Source organism: Suillus paluster, assembly GCF_016628075.1.
Source record: "Suillus paluster strain FC165 chromosome Unknown EDB91scaffold_17, whole genome shotgun sequence".
Classification (NCBI taxonomy): domain Eukaryota; kingdom Fungi; phylum Basidiomycota; class Agaricomycetes; order Boletales; family Suillaceae; genus Suillus; species Suillus paluster.
Window position 1 is genome coordinate 358,510 of NW_024537577.1, and position 17,291 is coordinate 375,800.

The 17,291-nt window shown below is 48.5% G+C and overlaps 8 protein-coding genes across 8 annotated transcripts; 2 read left to right on the plus strand and 6 right to left on the minus strand.

Moving 5' to 3' along the window:
• The first annotated feature begins 577 nt into the window (after window positions 1-577).
• EDB91DRAFT_209681 (uncharacterized protein) lies at window positions 578-1,647 on the plus strand. Its single transcript, XM_041326450.1, has 2 exons — window positions 578-1,286; window positions 1,338-1,647. The coding sequence occupies exon 1, from the start codon at window positions 719-721 to the stop codon at window positions 1,283-1,285; it is 567 nt and encodes a 188-aa protein (XP_041178751.1). The 5' UTR covers window positions 578-718; the 3' UTR covers window position 1,286; window positions 1,338-1,647.
• A 961-nt stretch (window positions 1,648-2,608) lies between these two features.
• EDB91DRAFT_1246943 (uncharacterized protein) lies at window positions 2,609-3,653 on the minus strand (the record flags this gene model as incomplete). Its single annotated transcript, XM_041322737.1, has 3 exons — window positions 2,609-2,656; window positions 2,706-3,076; window positions 3,134-3,653. The coding sequence occupies 3 exons, from the start codon at window positions 3,651-3,653 to the stop codon at window positions 2,609-2,611; spliced, it is 939 nt and encodes a 312-aa protein (XP_041178752.1).
• Window positions 3,654-4,177: 524 nt separating this feature from the next.
• EDB91DRAFT_1080876 (uncharacterized protein) lies at window positions 4,178-4,672 on the plus strand (the record flags this gene model as incomplete). Its single annotated transcript, XM_041315296.1, has 4 exons — window positions 4,178-4,236; window positions 4,329-4,383; window positions 4,435-4,518; window positions 4,565-4,672. 4 exons carry the CDS (start codon window positions 4,178-4,180, stop codon window positions 4,670-4,672), a joined length of 306 nt encoding a protein of 101 aa, XP_041178753.1.
• A 3,804-nt stretch (window positions 4,673-8,476) lies between these two features.
• EDB91DRAFT_209868 (uncharacterized protein) lies at window positions 8,477-9,102 on the minus strand. Its single transcript, XM_041326451.1, has 5 exons — window positions 9,019-9,102; window positions 8,899-8,960; window positions 8,820-8,851; window positions 8,720-8,762; window positions 8,477-8,666 (listed from the first exon to the last, which is right to left on the minus strand). The coding sequence occupies exons 1-5, from the start codon at window positions 9,050-9,052 to the stop codon at window positions 8,625-8,627; spliced, it is 213 nt and encodes a 70-aa protein (XP_041178754.1). The 5' UTR covers window positions 9,053-9,102; the 3' UTR covers window positions 8,477-8,624.
• Window positions 9,103-9,364: 262 nt separating this feature from the next.
• Window positions 9,365-11,490, minus strand: EDB91DRAFT_1124435 (Metallo-dependent phosphatase-like protein). Its single transcript, XM_041318358.1, has 6 exons — window positions 11,216-11,490; window positions 10,718-11,159; window positions 10,552-10,667; window positions 10,490-10,499; window positions 9,856-10,439; window positions 9,365-9,795 (listed from the first exon to the last, which is right to left on the minus strand). The coding sequence occupies exons 2-6, from the start codon at window positions 11,128-11,130 to the stop codon at window positions 9,623-9,625; spliced, it is 1,296 nt and encodes a 431-aa protein (XP_041178755.1). The 5' UTR covers window positions 11,131-11,159; window positions 11,216-11,490; the 3' UTR covers window positions 9,365-9,622.
• Window positions 11,491-11,682: 192 nt separating this feature from the next.
• Window positions 11,683-12,155, minus strand: EDB91DRAFT_1050735 (uncharacterized protein; the record flags this gene model as incomplete). The annotated part of the gene is made up of 3 exons (XM_041313554.1): window positions 11,683-11,860; window positions 11,916-12,030; window positions 12,089-12,155. 3 exons carry the CDS (start codon window positions 12,153-12,155, stop codon window positions 11,683-11,685), a joined length of 360 nt encoding a protein of 119 aa, XP_041178756.1.
• Window positions 12,156-14,447: 2,292 nt separating this feature from the next.
• Window positions 14,448-14,801, minus strand: EDB91DRAFT_1050915 (uncharacterized protein; the record flags this gene model as incomplete). Its single annotated transcript, XM_041313573.1, has 2 exons — window positions 14,448-14,591; window positions 14,643-14,801. The coding sequence occupies 2 exons, from the start codon at window positions 14,799-14,801 to the stop codon at window positions 14,448-14,450; spliced, it is 303 nt and encodes a 100-aa protein (XP_041178757.1).
• Window positions 14,802-14,864: 63 nt separating this feature from the next.
• Window positions 14,865-15,464, minus strand: EDB91DRAFT_1050737 (uncharacterized protein; the record flags this gene model as incomplete). The annotated part of the gene is made up of 2 exons (XM_041313555.1): window positions 14,865-15,074; window positions 15,099-15,464. The coding sequence occupies 2 exons, from the start codon at window positions 15,462-15,464 to the stop codon at window positions 14,865-14,867; spliced, it is 576 nt and encodes a 191-aa protein (XP_041178758.1).
• Window positions 15,465-17,291: the final 1,827 nt, after the last annotated feature.

The window sequence follows — 17,291 nt, forward strand, 5'->3', positions numbered from 1 at the left end:
GACTACCAGATGGTATCATATTGATACGATCCATAATAACCATGTAGCCACGCAGATCGGACGGCAGCAAACTCCCTTCTGCCACTCAAAGCTATCGTGTCAGGAAACGACTGTAGTTTCTGCACCCGCATCAGGAAAAACTCCAGTGGCGCTGGGCCCTCTCCGCCAAGCGCACGGCTTATTCAACCCCTGACTCTAGTGCCGCATTTGAGGCATTCCATCATGTCCGAGTCAGAAAACAGAGCGTTCGCGGTGCGCGCCGATGCCCTGATTGTCATTTCTGGCAGGCGTGAGTAGCTCTCATTTCCGCCCTGCCTCTCCAAATTGAGATCAACAGGGTCCACGGGGAATGTTGTCGAGAGCGGAGTGCCTCGTTCTTTGACACGGAGATATTGATGCCTCGGCACCGAATGTTGTCAGGTTTACAATAATGCATACAGTGCCTGTTGTCGGAATAACTGTTGTACACAAGTCATCACCCGGCCCGCCGTCCCTCACGGAGTGATCACCGCTTCAACATCAATATTATTCTCGCTCTAGAGTAAACAATATGACTTGAACTGGTCGTGAACGGTGCCTCACGCACGCACAGTGCGTGTCCAGCAGCAATGACATACGTATAAATGGTATGAGGATTCCAAGCATTCCGATATTCATTATCCCTGTATCCTAACATCGTCTATATAACATCACTCTTTAGTCCAATATTACCAGGAATATGTTGACCTACTTAACCCGCTTTGCAATTGCTCTTGCTCTCGCATTATCTGTTCTCGGTGCTGTTATCCCCGCAACGACAGTGACCGCGATGCCCCTCGCGACCACGACTGCTCCTGTGTCCGCAAAACCACATTATAAGCAGCTTGACGGTGCTCTGTGGAAGAACAACGTTCACGAGAAGATCTATTCATCTGAAGCACCTGCGGTGACTGCAGAAGGTGATCTCTCAAATACGTTAGAGTTGCAAGCTTTTACTGACACAGACTCTGTCACACCAGGTGAACTTGCCGCCGTTCGGCGGTCCGGGGAGCTTTGGAAGGGGAGAGAACATGAAGAGGTAGTCCCAGTAATGGGCCCCTCTCGCCGATCTGGCGAACTATGGAGAGGACTCGAACACGAAGAGATAGCCCCAGCTGACCAGGCGCCCTCTCGCCGATCCGGCGAACTCTGGAGGGGACTCGAACACGAAGAGATAGCCCGAGGTAACCAGGCGTCCTCTCGCCGATCCGGCGAACTCTGGCGCGGATTAGAACACCAGGAGATTTCCGCTTACCCTGATGTTTGAGGTGAGTTCCTGTATGAGCCTCACTAACATCGTCCTGACGCACCACATACAGCTATACCGTGTTATCCTGAGTAAACTATTGGTTAATATGACCGAGGACCTCGGCGTTATCGGTGCGCTAAACCCGAATGAATCCGCTCTTGCTGTGCAAGCAGCGCTACGGTACACACTAGTTGGCTACTTGACTGGTTTTTTTTGGTATAATTATTAATATCCATTCTCCAGCGGGAGCCAAGAGCGCGCCCCACCTTGTATACTTATTCTTTATTACTTTAAGTTATTCATAACCTGCTTGTATCTGTACTTAGTACTTGTTAAATAGTTGTTCAAATGTATTTGTTAGTTTGCTGATGTGGAAATACTGCGTACGGGAAACTTGCGACTCGATCGCCAAGACCGTCTTACGTCTGTAGAAAAACGTGTGTCAGGGTCATCCTGCGTAATAGAGCTCCATGCTAAAGTACATGTTCTCGGATATGATGAACTGGATCGAGCAAGCATTGAACAGTTTGCCATGGCGAGGCCCCAACACGCCACCGCTCATCCCCCGTTGACAGTGGTTACCCAATTAAACTACGGTTTATTTTCCGCTCATGACTTCACACCATTGTCCATGACTGACTCCCAACTGGTGTTCTCCCGTGGGGTCAACTCGGCGATCTCCGCGTCAGCCAATATTCAAACTCCGAATATTTAATGTTTTCGTCGAGTCGATCGCGTTTTCACCTCACTAGTTGACCACTCTTTTTGCGTACTAACGAAGGCGCATTCGAAAAGACCTTACATTCGATGAGAGGTGAGTTTTCTCTCTGAAGCTGGTATTTCTCTGCGGATGATACCTATATCACCAAATCCGAAGCCTTCATGGCGGTGGTGAAAACATAATAAAAAAAACTAAGAACAGCCATCTGATCCTCCTTCATATTTTCATTTGCGCGCGCAGTACTAGTGCTGATTCTCATTTGTATCCACAGGTGCTTGACGTATGGCGTAACGTGTCGGGCGTGCGTCTGTTGGCTTGGCATATCGTCACCAAATCCAAAGCCATCTGGCAGTCGTCCGACCTTTTGCCACCTCTTTGTTTTTGAGCATCACGGGCTGTGTCATGATTGTGTATTGGTAAGGATTGTAAGTACATAGTCATGTGTAGACACGTTAACGTGAATAGTTATCATAAGCATGGCAGACGATGTCCCTTGTGTATAGACAGTATATCGACATCAATGGCGGCTAGGATCGTGGTATGCATCACGCAAGCAGGAAAGATCAGGGAGCCCTACAGAGGGTCGCGTCGATGACGATGGGTGCAAAACACCGTCCGCTTCATTTCTTCTTGCTCGTCATTTCCGCCATCTTGGCTTCCCTTTCTCTCTAAAGGGGGGTGAATCGCAATACTAGAAACCAAGACAAGAGTTCGTACCTCATCTGTAGCCTTCATAATTCTCAATTTCTCCACCTCGCGGGCACATTCCGCCATACGATCCTCCATCTCCCTTACAGTCTCCCTCTCCGCTTCCAAGCGTTCCTCTTGAGCCTTGGCCTCTGCTTGCTTGCCCTCCCACCGCGCGCGCTCCTCCTCAGCACGAGCCTTTGCTTCATGAAACGTACTTTCAGCTTTCTGAGCAGCCAACAGCGACTTGGAGTAGGCTCCCTCTGCTTTCGTTTCGAGTTTGCACGCGGACTTGTGAAGATCTTGCAGAGCTGCGAGAGACTTGAGAGCCCGTGCCAATGCAGCCTTTTCCAACGAAGATTCTGTCTTCAGAAGCTTGGAAAACCGCTTCGACTCTCGCTCTATTAGAGGGCTTCAGCTTCAGTTATGAAGAAAAGTCCTAATGACGCAGTACTGACGCTCATCCTTCAAGATTTTTTGTTTTTGTTTCTTACTCAAGGACCCCTCAGCGATGGCGCCCCGGAGGAAGACGCTCCCATCCACATCTGGTTTGGCGTTTGGGCCTGTGAGGACTGATCCGCTCTGGAAGGCCGCTGTCGCCTCAGCTACCGATCTAGCCGTGCGAGTACTTCTCGTTGTGCGCACTGAAGCGTTCCGCCCCAGGGAAGTGTTGCGTCCGACACCCATGCTATCAACGAGTGGTGTGTCCTCGTCTCTGTCCCCCGTCCATACAGGAAGCGATCGGAGAGAGGGTGTTCTAGTGTCTGAAGGATTGGAACGGCGCTCCATGGACTCGGAGTGGCTGCCTTCCACCTTTGAGCCTAAGATGTCACCGTTTGGTGTATGAGTGTTGCCTGGATTGTTTGGCATTGAGTCGGTTTGCTCCTGACTGCTGGATGCTTTTGCGTTCTCGGGAAGGAACTGGTATGCGTCGAAGTACTCTGTCTTTGCGCTATGCGAAGACAAAACGGGTTCCATGGGTTGAAGTGTTAGTCTACGAACAAAAAAATTGATCCCGAAGTGTCTTAAGTAGACTGACTTGAAATACAACGTCTTTGACCGACGTCACCGATCGTCGGTGACGTCAGCGTACGAGCCACGACTCCAATCGTTATGCATTTGTGTCAGGCTAAGCTAATGGATATTTGAAGTTGCCTTCAGCGCTTCTGCAAGATGGTCCGCCTCCACAAAAACGGTTCAAAGCGTGCTCATCTTTATAGTTGGAGTTTAGCACCACCGAGATTGACTTGAGTTGCCCCTTGCTGCATCTCATAGAGGTTAGCTACTAAAATGCATGATACGAAACCGTCCGTGTTTGAGCACAGGATCCCTGCCTCTGCATGTTTCTCGTACTTAGGGCTAACTTCGTCTAGGGGTTTGCCACCCGGTGGCAACAACGCTAATTTACATAAAGGATATTACCATATACGTACAAGCAGTACTTACTGCGCTTCAGTATTAATATTTTGCCTCTTCAAATCTTGCAACCCACTTCGCTCGAAATGAAGAGCCTCCTACAGAAATCTCCAGATCCAGCAAGGCAACCACTGGTGAAAGCTCAGTATGTGGCCTCATCAGATCACTTTGGATCAGCATTCATGAAAACTATCACTGCCTCTGACGCATTCCCGGCATCCAGATCTGACCCTGTAGCAAAGTCCATCAGGTTCTGGGGAAATTAACGAAGGTCGTGACTAAAAATATTTCTGTACGTTGATGTGAATGCTGAGCTTCCCTGGATAAATATCACATCGTGCAGAAACCCTTCAAGCGTTCTCGCAGCCGTGTTCCTGTTACACAGAACGTTAATCATGAAGGTGCTTCACCGAATCAGAATATCGGGGTAAGTGCTCAAACCGTTGCTGCAGTCTCTCACTTATCTGAGGTAGTACGCCAAGGATCCGTCGCATCTGCATCCTTATAACAACAAGCATCCCACCATGTCTGAGAATTCTAGCGGCTGTGGACCAACGCCCGAAGGTACTTACGTCCAATAATCGGCTTTTCTTCTTTAAATTTTTGTGGTTGCGCACTGGCGTGGAGGAAACTGCTGGTCTTCAATCTACCGATACTGAACTTCGGGATGCCCGTGATGCTGCGGAATACATAAAACTACTCGGGGAACGTGCCACTTCTGGGGCGTCCACCGCCGACAATGCCCCAGAACGTCTCGCCGCCGCAGACAATTTCCAGACCACACATTTCCAACCCCTTAGGATTTTCGACACTGTTATCGGGAAAATCGCGGATGTAAGAACCATTTTTCATGATCAAACCGGAACTAATCCTGTTGCATAGCTACATCCATGCAGAAAGATGACGCTGGGTGTGCTGTCTTGTACATCTAAAGTACGTTTGGTTTTTTCCGGAGTTCTATCTCCTCATAATTTATGATTCCAATGTAGATCATTCTCGCACAAGCGGATCGCGAAAAAGCAGTGAAGGGTCTACTCGACAAGTTGAAACAGGTTTACGGCTTCATTACCCAAGACGATACTCTCGGTCAGATTTCGTCCATGCATATTATCGTCGGACGGGTCGCTCAGCAGACTCAAGAGTGTGCCCGTTTCATCAGAGATTACTCGGAGACGAAGAACTTTTGTGAGATAGTCGAGCTATTGCATTTCACACATTCTCAATGTCCTACTATCGTGACAGGTCAGACTAGGGAAAAATGTTACATCTGAAACAAACGGTACAGTAACGCGTTAGATGGCCTTACGCAATAATTCCGGGACCAGGTCGATCGCGACGTAGCCATCTTCGTCCAACATACGGGTAAGAATTCGGAAGTGCTTCTGACTTTGCACATACTCACATCACTTCAGGTGAAACACTGGATCTTAGCGGTATGGCTTACGCAGCCGGCGTGGGAGTAAACAATGCCTATGAGGGACACGCACGGAGATTCTCTCCCAGATTACGGATTGGGTCAACAACAATGGAAATATTGCTCAGCGTGTCCTGTGGCTATCTGGCCCTGCAGTCAAGGGCAAATCAGCTATCACTCATACGATCGCTAACTGGTTCATGTTTCTGCTTCGACCGGCATAGAGAAGCAGACCCCCGCCATGAAAAAAAATTCTCCACGATCTCGCGCGGCCTCGCTGACCGCGATACGGGCCTGAAGCGAGCGTTGGCAGGTGCAGTCAAGGATGCCAACTCGCTTAAGAATACGACGTATGTCCAGCAGTGGCGCAAGCTTCTTATGTAACCTCTAAAGAAGCTCTCTGAGTCCACTGTGGGGCCTGTCTTGATCGTGATTGAGGCACTGGACGAGAGCGGCGGAGTCGACACGCGGCGTAACCTTCTCCGCATACTTGTCGGCACACTAAGCAGGGTGTTCCTAACGTCACTGAACTCCCACCGAACTTCCGGATTCTCGTCACCTCTCGGCCGCTTCACGGTATTGATAAGGTGCTTGAAGGCGCTCGGCATATTCGACGGTTATCCGTGGACGATATTCCACCAGAAGTCGCGGAGCGCGACATCCGCGCTTACGTATCTGAGGAGCTGGAGGGCTTGCCATATTTTCAGGACAGAGAGTTTGCAATACTCGCTACGAAAGCCGATGGGCTATTCGAGTGGACGCGTCTTGCCTGCAGATGCATCAAGGATATACCTGCGGGTGCACGCCACATTCCTCGCCTCAATGCTGTCGTAAACCGCGGTGGAGGGAAGCAAAAAAAAATTGTTGTACGATATGTATCGGCTTATCTTGACAGAAATCATGAAAAAGGATCAATATGATAAGGACGAGTACGAAGAAGCACTAGCACAGTTTCGTTCCGTGATGGGCCAAATACTTGGCATGGCTGAACCCCTTCCTTTTGATGCGTTGAATTCCACGCAAAAGCTACTTTCTTGACAAAAGCAAGCATGACCACATGGACATAATTAAACATATGGGATCTCTGCTCAGCGGCACCACCAACCCAGATACCCCCATCCGACCCTTCACGCATCATTCCGCGATTTCCTCACAGACCGCTCATCTAGTGGAGAGTTTTTCGTCCAGGTGTCGAACGTGCACCATGACCTTGCTTTTGCATCCTTTCGAGTGACGGACCACGGGCTTCGCTTCAATATATGTGATTTAAAGTCTTCATACCTCCCTAATTCCGAAGACACTGGGCTGCCTCGACGAGTCGAATCATGCATCCCACCACAGCTATCCTATTCCTGTCGATTTTGGGCTACGCACGTACGCGCCACAGGGTTCGACTCGGAGCTCGCAGAGGAAATCGGATCATTCTTCGACCACGAGCGACTGCGCTTCTGGATTGAAGCACTCGGTCTTCTAAACACACTGAAATGCGCAACTTCCGCTCGCCCGTTGATTTCCCAGTAGCTGAAGGTGAGCACATAGTTCCCCAGCGGTGTCAGAAGAAGCGCTTATGCGTGGAAACAGGGCCATTCTGGATATGAAGATGTCTTGACTGCTGCAGTGGATATGCAAAGATTTGTCCAGCTTTTTGCCGGCATAATTTTACACAGCACAACACATCTATGTATCAGCGCTACCACTCTCGCCTAGCAAGTCTACCATTGCTACAAAATTTACCGATACGTTTCCGAATAGTCTTCGTCTGACACTGGGACGTGGTGTGGACTGGACGGCTGTCCAGATTGTCATCAGTGGGCATACATCAGGCGTGCAGTCAGTCTTATTCTCGCCGGATGGTAGTCGCATCGTATCTGGTTCTTGGGATGAGACTGTCAGGTTGTGGGATGCAGTGACGGGGCAGCCATTTGGTGAGCCCTTGCGGGGGTACACTGGTTCGGTTCATTCAGTCTCGTTCTCGCCGGATAACACTCGCATCGTGTTCGGGTCAAGGGATTACCCTGTTTGGCTGTGACATGCAGGGACTGGGTAGCCGTTCCAGGAGTACCCAGAGATCAATTCCTTCCAGATGGAAGTTACACCACACCTCACGCACATGAGAGCCATTATGTCAACACAACCTTGGAACAATCACACCATTTCCTTCTTGTCCAGCTTACGACACACGCTGACAAACTCCGCTGACCTACTTGAGGATATATCCCATCATGATTCCAATTCAACCCCTTTTTTACTGGGGTGGATGGATGTATCGTCGGACCCAGTTCTCGGCTCCTATTCTGGGTCCCTCCCGCTTTCCGAGGCCCATTTTATAACCCTTGGACTGCATTAGTGATCCCGAGAGGAGGTGTTGAGCTTGATTTGAGCCGCATGGCACATGGACGATACTGGCGCAATTGCCGAGATGCGTGAGTTTCTAGCCTGATGCTATCCCTCGCAGTTTCAAAATCAATATTCTAGCCCTACTTAATAATAATGATTTTACTGCAGCAGTTGATTCGTAGAGATACCAGATAGTCATACATGAAGCATGCGAACTTTCACGATCTCAATTACCGCTTCAAGCTGTCACTAGGATGTCTCGATGATCAGACGTCGTCCTTATCCCTATAATTGAAAATTTGAAATTATCAACATCGAGATCAGTGGAGCATTTTGTAGCCCTCATGTGATACATCACCCCGCCTGCGGCACGCTGACTTTTTCATACGACCATATTTTCTATTGTTGTCTAACGTGTCTTCCCTTCACGGCGAGCTGTGTGGTCTGGTAGTTCATGACATGATATCACAGCAAGATCATAGCAAGTATTTTCTATGGGCGCTTGCGAAAATACGAGGCTCCTTACGTGTGAAGTACCAGACGGGCAGAAGTCAGGCTGTGAGGGGGAAAGTGGTGGCAACATGTCCTTATGTCCGGTGCTGGGAGGATATATCGATCCAAGTGAAAAATCGCGGGTGACACCGCCGCGATCGTTCAAACGATGCATTGTTTCGGCGATCATGAGCATCGACGCATGATATCACGATATATTAGAAGAACCACGGTATACATCCGGGCGCTATGTACCTGTCAACATAGACTCGGATGTGCGTTGGCGTACTTCACGTAAACAAAATCTCAGCAACACACCCAGACACAAGATCCTGTGCGAAAACAGCGATGAGCGACAGGAATAATAAAACTACAAGATGTATACCGTAGTGCCCGTGATGGCCAGTGACAGCGTCAGTAAGCATGTGCTACATAAAGAGCAAGAGTCAGCGCTTCATTGCTAGGACGGCGTTCGTCGATCTTACATCTGGAAGACGAGGCACATCTCAGTAAATGCCTCCAATAAGGTTATCAACAATGTACGTGTCATCATGAAATCTGAACCTGTGAAGTGGGCGAAGCCGGGAGCACGAATTTTGCATCAGTATGGGCGATTGGTATCATCCCTACATATCAAGTGATTAATTTTGATATTAAGACAGGGAGTGTGAAAGCGTCATGTACATAGGTATGAGACGACTCGGAGGTAGACAGCCATCTATTGCAAGACTCGATGGTACTACAAATCTCACCTGGTGGCGCTGATTAGTCTTCGATGAGGTGCAGTTGAGTGGAGGAGAATACCTCGAGCTTGAAGGAGTAACAGATCAGATAGAAGGGAGAGATTTAAATAACGAGAACATGCACACGTGAGAGAGGAAACAGGGCAAGCGAGTTATAGGTGAGTCAATAATGTCACATGTAGTGATCGGTTTTGAAGGCAGCCTTGCCAAGCCTGCGATCGAGAACAAGCACGTCACGGTATCATGAAGGCACACACTATATAGTGCCATTTCTGACAGAATGCGGAGAAAATGATCTGACTCGCGCTTTGCCTACAGCGTCATGTCTAAACCGGCAACTCGAACCTAAGCACACATTCAAAGAAGAAAGAAAGAAACGGAAAGTTCACAAACTCATTAAATTCCACTGAATGAAGAGATTCTACATCCTACGAAAGTCGTCGCGCCTGGCCACGTTTCACAGAGTATCACGTCTGACCGCCGTCCTCTGCGCCCAGTAACATGTAGGTTTTCAGTGAGGTGATGTCGCGTAACATTGTAGAGGTCTACCAGAGGTTCTCGTCCAGGTCCCGCGTGCTCACAGAAAGTAACTCGTCTTCCTGGTCAGCGTATAAAGCCTTGACGATCTCCTTCTCCTTCCATCCTCCACCCTGTACAGGCTCCAGCGTGTACTCAATTGACAGTGCCGACAAAGCACCGCCATAAGCATGCGAAATACCTTCGGTGTTAACATTGACATTGAGAACACTCCACAATATCTTGGTGCGACAAAACTTACCTGTGTCAATGATGAGCACCTTCCCATCACATCTCGCCTTAATGCCATCAAAGTGCGGGGTATGACCCATGACCATACGGCGCGTACCCGTCTTTTCGAGCACCCCGTCGACCATCGAGCAAACCTTCTTATCGTCTTCATCAGCCCATCCACGGTACCACAGGGGACCGTCGGCGCCGTACATGCGAGCTTCCTCACGAGTCGTTCCTGCGGGAAGACCGGGGTATGAACTAGGTGGGTGTGGCAGCGGCTGAGGCTTGCGGTCTCTCAGCCTATGTAAAAGCGACGATCCAAGGCCGTTGATAGCACTCGGGAATGGCTGAAGATTGGGGTATGCAGGAGCCAAGCCACCGTGCACGAATGAGAAAGCAGCATGCGAAAGAGGTCCTGCATTGGCACGTGCAAATGGGCTTCCATCTGGTGCAGGGTAGTCGGTGTTGGGAGGGCCAAGCAAACCGTGGAGAGGAAGTCGTACAGCAGTGGAATAATTTGTTGCCCATGCATCCGCAAGCCAGCCAGTTGTAACAGCTTCCAGGCGGCTATCACGAGGCTCAAAAGTCTTCTTCTCCGACTCCAGGACATAACTATGATCAACCTCAATGGCAACGCGTGCTTCAAGGGTTGCAACACTTACCGCCAATCGCCTGTTGGAGCAATGGCTCAGTCATGTACTGCGCGTTGAGATTTATTGCGTACCTATTGCGTTCATGTACTCATGATTTCCGAGGACTGACAACATGATGCCGTTGACGGCAAAGGCTTGCTCTCGAAGGTCTTCCATCCAATTAAACAACTCGATGGTATCGTCACCCCTCCAAGGATATTATTGAGTGCGATGGGAACACCAGTCGGACACCCTTACCTGTCAATAATGTCACCAGTCTGCACGAAAACATCCACATTTCCGCTCCAATTATTGTTCTCGTCCACGACACCGGCCATTTGTAATATATGTTCTGCATTTCCAATGTCACCGTGTATATCCCCAACAGCAATAATTTTGCGTGTGAAACGCGGACGGGGATCGCGTGCATGATCGTATTCATCAGCAACAAAGACTGCTTCTGCAGGCTTCTCTAACGTTTTGAACCTGAAAGGTGCTTGCACAGCAGCCTGGGCGTATGCGATGAGACCTGACAGGGCTAGTGAAAGTGAGAGTCCAGTCCCAAGATGAGGCGCAGGTCCAAGAGGCGACGAAGAGGATTGTGCGTAATACGCAAGTGATAGCGCAAGTAAGGGGAGGGCCACGAAAGCCAAAGTTGTTCCACGAGGCATCGCAGTTAAAGATATGGTGCACCTGTTTACTGTCAGGGAGTAATTAGGGAAGGAGCGTACTATTAGAGCGCGCTATATAGCTCACTAGTTGGACAGCAATGATCCGCAACTCTTACGCGAAAACCGATGCTCCCTAGATCAGTGGAGTGCGTCCTTCTCTGAATGACTCTTGGAGGAAGGAAGAAGCCTCAAGTTGTGCTGCAGGATTGTGGCGTGGCTATTTGAAAGTTCAAACTGGCGTTCAACACTTCAAATGATACAGCCTCAAGGCCGCTGTGAAATGAAGAGAGCAAGGTCACCAACGTGTCTGGCGGCGTGTACTCGTGCTACAGTAGTTGATGCACGAGGTCTGAGTGCGGGATGACGGCATGCGGACTGTCCAAATTGGGCATGTTGTGAATCGGCGGAAGCAGTCTCCCGCAGTCCCTTCGTCTAGAGACCGGAATCAAATGAACGTCAGAACATACCTGCCTGGCGCGGCGGGACATCAAAACCAATCCTGTGCAGGCAGTACGGAAATGTGATTTATATTACGCCAGCATGTTCGTCGTTTCAAAAATCTAATGAAGCAACACCTTCAAGACCCTCCTTTACCACCTTCTTAAACCGGTGCCTCAGCCCTTTGTTGCAAGGGAAAGACAACTCGAACCGAAGTGACTTCAGCAGTGTCGAAGTGCCGTAGACCTCAGGCTTCTTAGATAACACGGTGTAAAATGCATGCGTCCCCAACCTGAAGATGATGATAATGAGAACGACAGGCACACATGATCAAGACCAATGCTCACCATATCACAGAACCTGCCTGCAGACCGCAAATACCTCCACTGCTGCGCGCAATCTTGCTGCACGACTTGTGGCGTATCGCGGTATAGGCATATCTGGTAACCTTTCTGATAACATCTATGCTCGGTATTAAGTAACGTGGCCTTATTCAAGGTTGACATTACATCCAACTCACCGTGAAGAAATTTCGCATTCTTCGCGACACCAATACCCCAGCTCATGAGATAATGATGCATCTTCATTGCGGCGATGATGAAATTCTGATAAACGTTGACATATGCAGTATGCAGCCCATTCAAGTGGGTATCCGTGTAGACCATATGACTTCTAGCTTTGGCTATCCTGAAGACGATTAGGTGATGGTCCAACAAAGCATATAAATATCATACTCACAGTAGCATCTTGCGTAGGAACATCAGACCAGGACGACGTCCCTTATCTACTGTGAGCGAATATTCAAGGTCTGAAATGACGAGCATTGGAGGTCCATCATCACGCGCACAAGAAGAAGACATACCGTTGCCATGATACCTCGAGTAATCAGCCATGACTGAGAGATTAGACATGTCGATCAGCAGACCGCACCAAGGAAAATCTATTGCGTCTTCAAGCAACAACCGAGCAAGAGAAAATGACTGAACATACGCTTTCGGCCATGCTCGGTAATGTTCGCTGCCTGGATGGAGTCGTACTCGAAGTTAGTCATCGTCTTTTGCTTGGATACGATACATCCGTATTCAGGATGCCCTATAAGGTTCGAATTGTGAGATCTAGTTAAGTACAAAAAAAGGCAATTGTACCTTCATACATGACATCTAGGAACCGCCTTGCCTTTGCCAAACTGGTTGTCACATATAAATAGTCGTCGATCCATCGAAGCAATAACTATGCCAATCCTTAGCGTGAACACGCTCTCGTAAAAATGAAGAGCGAAACACGCACGCTTTGAGGATCATCCAAGATATTCAAACGAGTTCTCTCTAGATCCCCGTAGAAAAAGGAGCACAAGAGAGATGATAGCACAGATCCTTGAGGAATGCCAACAACTTGTCGATAATAGCGCTGGCCGATCTAGCGAGAACACGTCTGCGACGTGTGACAGCCATTTAATACAGATAGGACGGACCTTCACAAGGTTTTCCCTTATGTGCTCTTCGAGGAGCTTGAGAGTGGCTGTCCTGGACTGAAATTCATATTGAACCTGCATGGCAAATGAATAACTGCTATATAAGCCATATATTATGGGATCGACCTGATCTGTGAAGATTGTTTGCCGTAGGGCCGCAGCCAAATCACGGGCGTATGCCACGAAGTCCGTGTGTTCATCTCGGGGAACACCCTATCAATATGTTACCAGCCGCGTAATGTAATAACACACCTTCCGAATGCGCCGTCTTGACGTACGCGCGCTTGATTTTTCCGAAATCAGTTGCGACCTGCCCATACTTTCGTATCATATAATTGTCCTGCATCATGATGTAAATTTTGGACCAGAATACAAACGTGACTGTTTACCTCGGATATGATATTGTGAAGTATCTTCAGCAGCGTCGTTTGATCTATCGTGTCGAAGCATGCTTGCACGTCAACTTTGACGAAATATAGTTTCGGACTGTGAATGACATGCGTCAGCCATAAGGTTCCGACTGAATCAATAGGTCATACAGTTTCCCTGAGGGAGTATCCTTCAATAACACTGTTTTAAACTTCTTCAACCTTTCGTAAATCTCATTAGAGCTGAACACGGACGCTCCAAGGAGGTCTGGTTTGTTTTGCTAGCCAGGGCATCAGTATGAGCAATACTTAATCATTCCGACGTAGCACAAAACGAACACCTTTTCATATGTTAGAATTGCAAATGTGGCTCTCAGAGTCTGATTGATTGACAGCACGGGCTTTGCGTGCTTATCCATATTCTTATCCTGTGTTGCAATGAGCAAGAAACATGACTGATTGCCTAGGAGAACGGACCTCGGGGTTTTCTCTTCGTCGAAGATTGACAATGGGGCGAACACCGGTTTCCTTGGGCAGTAAGCGAACAAAGGAAAATCCGAGTTGTCGCTGGCGCAACATTTCTTCTGCTTCATCCTGCAGAAGCATAAGAACTAAAGGGGACTAGGCAAATATCAGGACGCACGTTCTCGATCTGTTGGAAAGTCTTCTCGCTCAATCGGCCTATCAGGGGTTCACAGAGGATTTCCCAATCGTCCTGCCGAAAGTAAAGAATATGCTTCCGAAATGCGGACGACTCCGTGACGTAGAAGGTTGTCTGGAGATATCATATCAATAAAGAATCTCCATCTCAGTCAAAGAATATACGAACCCTGAGCAACGGAAGCAGGAAGGAGTCGAAGTACCAGAAGAGGAATTCTTCAAGAAGTTCACGACGTTTGAGAGAATCCGACACTGATACTCTATGCTGCTTCCGGGCACCTTCTCCCGGAGGCATCAACCAGTCGCATTCCGACGTGCTGAAACCTTGAAGTACGTGATGTAATGTACACGTTTCGTATCTCCGGTACGCAATGAATTCCTTAACATCTGATAGGCGTCAGCGAATCATGATCGTGAGTGAGATAAATGTGCATACAGCCTTGAACAATCTCAAAATTCTTCTCGCATCCCCAGAAAGCTTTCGGAATGACAGCCTTAGTCACGAGTATAACATAGCGATAAACCTAGTCAAATGGTTAACGAGCCTTGCTCGCGCGAAGGTCCGGCTCGCGCACCTCGAAGTGACTACAAGTGAATTCCAGGAATCGTGGTTTGTGTTCTATTTCCCTTTTACCTTGAACGGCATGTACGACGATGCTGTTTCCTGCAGAGTCAATCGACATGTTGTTTTGTGATGCTTGCGATTTCAGTTGGATTGAGTTCTCGGACACCATTTCCTGTCGAACAAATAGAAAAAAAAGCTGTGATACTATTTTACCCTGCTCACCAGTATGATACTACTGTCCATGGTTTTGTTGTCCGTCGTCGTAATCTAGGAGCGAAGGTGAGACCGGCGCGCACCATAACCCGGAGAGCTTGTTTACCTTGGATGGACAAGCTATGTCTCGAAGTGGCTTGTAACCACATTTGCCATGTCGCCAGATCATCTTCTCCAAAAGCACGAGCACGTTCTTCAGCCGCCTCGGTGTCTTACATGTCCCAAGATCCTGTAACGTGCACATTCATTCTACGTCTGCGTGCCTCGACAGGCCACCCCTTACCTCAATATCAGTTTCCCTGTTAGCAAAATTCGGCTGCTTGTACATTTTTTTAGCGGCTGACTTCTGACTGAAGACGTTGGATAGACCGTATTGCAACGGAAATATGTATTTGCTCAGGTGCCGGGCTTTCTGGGCTTCCTGGCGCGGGTCAGGGTCCTGATATGCCCCAGGTTGTGGCTGCGTTTTACGAAAGTAAGAAGGATTAATTGTGTTAAGCACATCTTCGCAATGGTCAATGGATGCGAATCCAAGGTATTGCAAAGGCTTACGGTTGTGCGGCAAACCCACAATGATGCTTGGTGATTTGTGCGCACGATTTGGCCGTGCATAAAACATACGTGCACGGACGAATGTCACGTCAGCTGGTGTTCGTCTGATGAACTTGTTAGCACAACGAGGCAGAGGTACGTTCCGTTTCTTACCGTTCAGAAGGAATAGTGGCTGACTTGGTGACACTAATCAAGGGAACTTTACTGAGGTTCTCCTTCTTGATGAGCTTCAGGCGTTTGCGTGGCCCTGAGCCTTCCAAAGGGTCTCTCTTCCGTTTTCCAAGGTCATGTGCACAAGATTCACTCGAAGGCATGTACCAATCGAGCGTCGGAGGCGGAGCATAAATCAACGGCATACCCGTCATTTGACATAAACACTCGTTCGGCAGCTTGATAAAAACTGAGGTCTTCGTGAGGAGATGCAGCATGGCATCTGCTCCGATTCTGTAGCAAGAGTAAAGTTAGCGGTGGACCCTGCGGTGACCGTCGCTTTACCTTTCCAACAGCTTTTCCCATTCGGGGGCCTGCAGAGCCGTGATAATTGTGTTCACGAAAGAGTTCGTAATGCCACATGAAGCGGTATTCGCTTTTCGATCTTCGGAGACCTGTAGTAGATTAGATATACAGAGCATGAATGTGATATTAGCGACTCACTCTCTTATATCCCAATGCTATGATATTGTCTGGCTTGAACTTTGAGGTCGTAAATAGACGTTCATGGGCCTTCTGAATAACCTTCGTAGCGTGTTAGACACAGGTTCTTGCTGGATATGCGCACTTACATCCTTCATGCGAGCAAAATTCTCGAAGGCTGAAAATTGGGGATGATCCATAGTGGTCTCTTTCAACAAGCAAACAAACGAGCAGGTAAGCAGTTCTCGGTACTGGGCTGAGTCAGGTGTTTGCAAGAGAAAGTCTGACTGCGCATCGTCGCCGGCCTGTCTGAAGAATTCTTCTTTGATAATTTTGTGAAGATAGGCCTGAAGGTTATAAACTTCCGCGTAGTAGAAATTAAGAACGTCGAGCGTCAGGTGCTTCCTTGTAGCTGTCATGATATCGACACGCGAACGGCGAGGTATCTCACAGATTCAGGAAGGGTAGAAGTCTGACTAGCGCAACGTGCCAAAGTGTGCAGCTCTACGTAGGCTTTGAGGTGACTCTACGCGAAGCGCGTCTTGAAATTGAAACACGTTATGTCACACTCACGTGTCTAGTAATACAGTAGACTCGTGACCAGTCTGTTTAATGAGGCAAGCTGTTGACCTCATATTCAAGTTGATTTAAGCCTCGACGAGTGTGCCGAAGGTTTGCAATACTTGTACGGTCTCTCTTGCTCCGTGGGGCCCACTGATGCGGCGGTAGAAACGCAACGGCCGGCCAATGGTGGCGGTGACAAACTCTGCCTAAAGTATGCCACACACATATATATATTGTCCATGGTTAGCTCTACATCCACTTTTTTACAATTCTGCTTCCTGTGAACTATGCTAGATAGCCTGCTCTATGATCCACTGGTCTCAGATTTTCTCTCCTGCATGAATCTCTCGTGTTATCATCCTAACTGTGTTTTGTCACGCTTTCATCACAAATGTCACGTGATATTGGTAGGTTTTGCAAGAGCCCTACCTTACTTCCCCGACAATGGCAGTATGTTCAACTTATCACACGCGACAATGACATTTAAGTACCTGCGGACTACCTCGCTAAGCGGAACTTATAGCCAAAGCGTCAACTGCCAGCAGGCATAATAACTTCATGAGCTCCCTGGCTTTGGGGGCCGAGCCGGTTTCTATGAAAACTTGAGCAGAAGACCTTGAAATGGCTGACGACAATCTGCTGGAGGCCCTGCAACATGCTCTGATGACTACGACTTTGATATCATAGGGTAAGTTGA

Excerpts from the sequence above, each read along its gene's own strand:
- EDB91DRAFT_209681 (XM_041326450.1), top strand. The coding sequence starts at position 719 with ATGTTGACCTACTTAACCCGCTTTGCAATTGCTCTTGCTCTCGCATTA.
- EDB91DRAFT_209868 (XM_041326451.1), bottom strand. The coding sequence starts at position 9,052 with ATGGCTGTCTACCTCCGAGTCGTCTCATACCTAT. Across the intron at positions 8,961-9,018 it reads CCGAGTCGTCTCATACCTAT|GGATGATACCAATCGCCCAT; the intron begins GTACATGACGCT and ends CTTGATATGTAG. Across the intron at positions 8,763-8,819 it reads ATGTGCCTCGTCTTCCAGAT|CACATGCTTACTGACGCTGT; the intron begins GTAAGATCGACG and ends CTCTTTATGTAG.
- EDB91DRAFT_1124435 (XM_041318358.1), bottom strand. The coding sequence starts at position 11,130 with ATGCCTCGTGGAACAACTTTGGCTTTCGTGGCCCTCCCCTTACTTGCG. Across the intron at positions 10,668-10,717 it reads ACTGGTGACATTATTGACAG|GGGTGACGATACCATCGAGT; the intron begins GTAAGGGTGTCC and ends ATATCCTTGGAG. Across the intron at positions 9,796-9,855 it reads GGTGCTCATCATTGACACAG|GTATTTCGCATGCTTATGGC; the intron begins GTAAGTTTTGTC and ends TTAACACCGAAG.